Source organism: Urocitellus parryii, chromosome 5 (assembly GCF_045843805.1).
Source record: "Urocitellus parryii isolate mUroPar1 chromosome 5, mUroPar1.hap1, whole genome shotgun sequence".
NCBI lineage: Eukaryota > Metazoa > Chordata > Mammalia > Rodentia > Sciuridae > Urocitellus > Urocitellus parryii.
The window spans coordinates 51770308-51776307 of NC_135535.1; the positions used below are offsets into that span (position 1 = coordinate 51770308).

The 6000-nt window shown below is 46.0% G+C and overlaps 1 protein-coding gene across 1 annotated transcript in view; it reads right to left on the reverse strand.

Annotated features, from left to right (window-relative positions):
* Positions 1–5011, reverse strand: part of Rassf3 (Ras association domain family member 3) — a 65807-nt gene extending 60796 nt beyond the window's left edge. Inside the window, exon 1 of the mRNA XM_026392968.2 lies at positions 4809–5011. Coding sequence (XP_026248753.2) covers positions 4809–4919 — 111 coding nt within the window. The 5' untranslated portion in view covers positions 4920–5011. The remainder of the gene's footprint in view (positions 1–4808) is intronic.
* Positions 5012–6000: the final 989 nt, after the last annotated feature.

A 6000-nucleotide genomic window follows, 5' to 3' on the forward strand; every position in this document is an offset into this window, starting at 1 on the left:
GTACAAGCCAGGCTCAGTGACATACACCTGCAATCCCAGCTACTCAAGAGGCTGAGGCAAGAAGATTGTTGAGCCCAGGAGTTCGAGGCCAGACTGGGCAACACAGCAAGACACTGTCTCAAAAATAAATAACATTAGAGGGTGAACAATCAGCTGGGTCTTGTGACATAGGTAATGCTTGTTCAGCTGTGAGAATCAAAACTTCCTACTATACAATATATTTAACTCTTTGTTCAGACAAAGGCACAAACAGGCCACATTAGCCCTGATACTTCATTTAGAAGCTCCTTTGCCTGCAGCTACCATATACTCTACTGTCTTTTCACCATCCCTTATGAAGAAGGTTGTAGCTAATAACCTAGGGCCAAATTAGGAATCAAAAGCAAGCCTCAATCTAGGGCCTTCATCAAAGGGCAGTGAGTTATCTTAGTGAAGTAGGGGAAGGCAAGCGCTGAGGCTCGGGGCTAAGAGCTGGTGATCAGACCACACTAGAAAGCATTGGGTCAGCCTCATTTTTTTCTCCCATAAAGAGAATGTTCACAGCATGACAGGCATTGACTGTCAAAGGAAGTCTAAAAAGAATAATGACATTATTAGATATTTTTAGCCTTTCTTTTCATAAATGTTTTATGTCACTGCTTTCCAAATAATTCCAAATATTGCAAGTCAGCCGGAAGAAGAAACAGAATAAGGAGTGTATTGGTCATACATGAAATTATAAAAGATTGGGAAATAATTTTCTTTTGAAATCCAGTTAAAGCAATATGCTTTTGTGAGTCCTGCTCATACAAACACAAAATTCCAATGGATTAAGACTATGTAAGAACAGATCAGACGTGCAGACAAAATGTGCAAATCACTTTGCACAAGGCAAAATGGCTGGTAGGAATGTTTATATCCAGTAGCCCAGGGATTAAACATTAGTATAGCCAGGCAAGCGTGGCAGCACAAAACTCAGGAGGCTGAGGCAGGAGGACTACAAATTGGTAGCCAGCCTCAGCAACTTAGTGAGACCCTATCTCAAAATAAAAAGGGCCGGGGATTAGGCTCAGTGGCAGAGCACTCCTGGGTTCAAACACATACACAACACACACACACACACACACACACACACACACACACAAAAGAAATAGAACCAAAACACCTTTGATGCTGTAAACTACTGTTCTTTTGCCCCAATGAGTTACCTTCAAAACTTCCAGTGGAAACATTAATGGGAGGAGAGTGCAACTCATTATTGTTGATTCTCACAATAAGACATGGCCAAATAAAGACCCACAAAACTACTGAAACAATAATAAGAAGAAAACCCAAAGAGCGAATTTAAGGCTTGTTATGAACCACAGGTTTGACTTATTCAAAAATTCCTCAGTATTGCTTTTTACAATTTTCATAAGAGAATTCAAGTTTCTCACTATGTCTGCACTATTCTACTTGTAAAGCAACAACAGCATCCCATTTTCTTACTCCTATTCACTACCAAAGGCTCAAGAAGAAAGGTGAACACCTCAGCCAAGAAGTAAGACACGTTTCAACAGTTTATCTTAATAGTTTTGGGCCACCTCTGAATGTGTCCTGTTTTTTTAAAGGTAGTTTGATTTTGTCACAAAACCAGAAAAGGCAAATCATAAACTACAGAATCATCAACATTTTGGGATCTGCTTAAAACTATGATTAGGTAGATTCCTAGAAATTAAGTGAATCTACAAACATGAATTATAAACACTGTTATGACAATATGTACACGACAAAGCTGAATTTTAAAAACACTCCTAATTTATATACATCCATATATGCAAAGGGAAAATTTAATTTAAATTTTTTGTGCCACAAAGTAACAAAAAGAAAAGTGAAATTTGAGTTAGAAAACCCAAATTCCAGTCTTCTAAGTATGGACCCTTAGACAATCTCACACTAATACTTCCTCTTGCCCCTCCCCACTGCCCTTCAGGTATTAGGGATTGAATCCAGGGACCTGTTACCAAGAGTTACATCCCCTATTCCTTCTTATTTTTGATTTTGAGACAAGGTCTTGCTAAGTTGCGCAGGCTGGCCTTGAACTTGCAATCCTCTTGCCTCAGCCTCAAGGAGCTGGGATTACAGGTGTACACCACCTAACTCTGTACAATAACTTCTCTTTCATTAGGTTAATGCTTCAAAGGGTTATTGGGAGAATCATAAGATTGAGTACATTTGAAAATGATAAAGATCCAATTATTATTATCAAGTCAGGAAACCTTTCATTCATTCAACTAGTATTCATTGAACAACTACTTTACGTCAGGTACTGGTTCAGGTCCTGAGGATACAGCTATAATACATGACATTGGAAATGCCACAAAAAGGCATTTTCTTTATATCCTTCAGACAGATTTTTAACCCTTGTTTCCCTCTTTTTTATTTTATTTTCTAAGAGAACAGGATACAAAAGAAAATGAGGGGGAAAAAATGATGGCATGTTCATTGTCTTTAAGGATTTTGTCCTTGTTGGAAATGGAAAGAAGTTGGGTTACAGTCCCTCTCTTGGCAAAAGAAAGAAATTTCGCATTACCCTCACCCCTTCCTCCTGACCATGCATTCACCACAGATATCTTGCATTTTCCAGATATTTTCAATTTTGGAAACCAAATTTTCCAGCTTTTCCACTAGATGGTCAACAGCTAAAAAATAATCACTACTCTTAATAATAGAAATACTTATTTTTATAATCATAAGTTAATAAAGTGATGATTTATCTGACCTTAAAAAAAAAATGTTCCACAAGAGTGCGTTATTTCACTTCTTTATTTACAAAATTAGCAGTAACTTGAAACACAGTACCTTCCTTAAGTAAAACAAAATGCCCACTAAAATTCAATTTAGGACCCTTTATCTCCCTGGCAAATAACTCCTCTTACAACGCAGCACCTTACATGCATTATGCTATAAGGGAAAATGTACAGGCAATAGAGTTTCAGAATATACATATGAGACTTTTCAAGGCAGGAACTAAGCCTTACTGTTCTGATTCAACACAATCCTTCAAAACACTATTAATGTTAGGTTAATTCTAGATGCTCAATAAATAATATTACATGAGCATAATATTCATTCTAGGTGACTATTACATAAATTAATGCATTAAACATAAAACCACTATATGGACATAAAGCTAGACAGAAATGCTCCTTACTTGTTAAAGCACCAAAGAATTCTCAAACAATTCCAATCTGGAGATTCTGTCCCTTGTAAAGGAGAATGTCACACACGTGGAGAATCCAAGAGCTGACTAGTTTTCTGGAGATTACTAGCCACCTCTGGAATAGATTTCAAACTAGCACAACAAGCAGTTTCCATGTGTCAAATGGCAACAACAACGTAAGTGAAGAAGATAAAGTGGAAGAAGGTAAAGAAAGGATAGGCCAAGAAAAGAAAGAGAAAAGCAAGGTTAAAAAAAGAAAAAGAAAAATCCATTTCTCATAAGTGATGAAGGGTAACTTCTGACTTCCAAACTCAGGCAGTTAGCACACTCTCTACTGAAAATAAGAGATCTCCCTGGTAAGGAGTGCGGCCTTAAGCCTGTGAAACAATAAAGACCCGAACTATCACCGAGCACTTCATTCACCATTAACCCGATTAATCGCTGTTAACTGAATAAGGGCACTTGACTCCACTCTGGCCCTTCATCGTCCACTCCCCCTTCTTCTGGTTTGGTTAAGAGGCTGAAAAGACTAGAACTTACGAATCTCGTTAAGAAACTTGACCTTAGAAAGGGGTTCAATAAATTTAAAAGAGAACCTGGCAAGGACACTTTGATCAAATTCCCTCCCTGCCACCCCCATCACCTCAAAAAAAAAAAAAAAACACCCATCACCCAGTTCCTGAACGATTTCTCTTGCTTCTAGTCTTTAGGACTGCCTGAAAGAAAGGTCCGAAGCGCGCCTGTTGTTTTTGAAAAGCAACAAGTTTGTTCCATTACAGCCTTCTCTAATCTGATGTGAGCGTGGCCGGGTTGGCCCGGCTCCCAGGGGCAGCAGGCCGCGGGTTCAAGCGCCCTGTCTGGAAAGCCTCCCTAAAAAACAGTCACGATCGGCAAAACTGGCACAAGTTCCCTTCCCATCTTTTCCCAAGCCATGCTTCCCACGGCATGCTTCCTCCAAAAAAGGAAGAAACCGGCCTAAAGCTCAGCTCTCGCCGGCTAGTTTCTATCTAGCACCGGAGCTTGCTTGCAAAACTTATTCTGAGCACCCATAAACTTGACCTTAAGTCCTGCAAGTCCTGTAACCCAGATTTAGTGAGCGCCTACTATGGTCGGGTCCGCTCGGCTCCCCTCCCCCACCAGTGCTCCCGAAGCGGGGCGGGGGCGGGGGACAGGTCACCGCCGTCACTCAAGGCTATTACACACTCCCCCAAGCCACGCCGGGGCCACGGGTCACAGGGCGTACTAACAAGGAGGGACGGCTCGGGGACCCGATGGCTGACCCGGCAGGGACGCGAAGGGGAGACGCCGGGAGTGAACCTCCAGGTTCTCAAAACTGCTCCCCCACAGCCGGCGGCCCCCAGGCGGGGCCGCAGAGGCCATCTGGCGCGGAAGGCAGGATCGGGCCCTTCGCCTCCCCGCCCTTCCTCCTGCTTCCCTAGCCCAGGGCACCCCACGCCAACAGGCAGAGGTTCAAGGCAAGTTCCCGGGACCGAAAAAAGGCAGAAGCCACTCTTCGGCCTCCTGCTCCTCCCCGGCAAGCATCCCCGCAGAGACACGTGGAGTTGGGGTCCCGCCACGCCGGGGCGGAGAGAAAACAGCAGCAGCGCCCGCCGCGCACTCCACTCACTTGCTGGCCGGCGCGGGGCTTGCCCTGGGGCGCTCTCCTGAAGAAGGAGGTCCTGGCGGTGAAGAAGAAGTCCTCGGCGTCCTCCTCCAGGCTGCTGTAGCCGCTGCTCATGCTGCTGGTCCCGTCGCGCACCGGCGGCCTCCCCGGGGCGCAGGCGGCCAGGCAGGGGGTGCGGCGCCCGCCCGCCCCGCGAGGTTCCCGGCGCGCGGCCCCAAGCCGCCGGCGGGCCGTACTGCTGCAGCTGCGGCCGCCGTTCAACCGGCCGTCTGGGCCCCTCCCGCCTGCTCCAGGCGCCGCCTGGCCCCGGTGCGCCGGAGACCCCGCCTCCCGGGCCCCGCCCCGGCCGGCCTGCTGCGGCCGAGCCCCTCCTCGCGAGCCCGGACGCACCCCGCGGCCGCAGGTGGGGGCGAGGAGCACGCCCCTTCCAGGCGCGCCCTGCAGCTTCACGGAACCCAGAAAGCCGGGCTCGAGGGCTGCTTCGGCCGGGCTGTGTTGGGGGTCGCTTCCCCAACCTCCCGGAAATTGCAAATTCCTCTGTGATCAGTCCGCCCGCCCCCCGCTACGCTAGCTGGAGCTCTGGAGAGGGCGGGAGCCCAGCGGAGAACTTTTTCCGCCCGGCTTACCCCTTCGCGGGGTCCTGAGAGCGGCTGCGGAGGGTGCCCCAGAGCGCCGGCCTCCTGCAGCCCGCCGCTCCTGGAGGGTTAAAAGTTAGCAGAGATGGGTGGGAAGATAACTGCTGGGTTGAGGTTATTCGAAGGAAAACATCCTTTCTGGTCTTTAATTTGAACTTCGATCTTACCCTCCCCCCACCCCCAGCGAAGGCTCTTTCACAAGTGAAGGTGGCCAGATCGTTATGATTTTAGAAGCCATTTGGTGTAGAGGAAGATGAATAGTTCCATAGTTACAAAACAATCGAGTAATAATTAAATGTACTTTGTGAATACCCACTTCCACAACCAGCCTAGGTCACAAGGCAGGGTGAAATAGCGAAGGTAAGGCAAACAGGGAACTTTACACCCACATGCAAAAAATTTAAAATAAATTTAAAATTTTCATTTTCCTAAGATCCCTCCAGTCAATTTTTTTATTCAAGCCACCTGAGAGTACCCATCTTTTGCACCTTGCTGTTACAGGATTGATTTAAATCATAGTAATTTGCTTGCAGAGACTTTGACTGCAAGGAAGTTGTTTT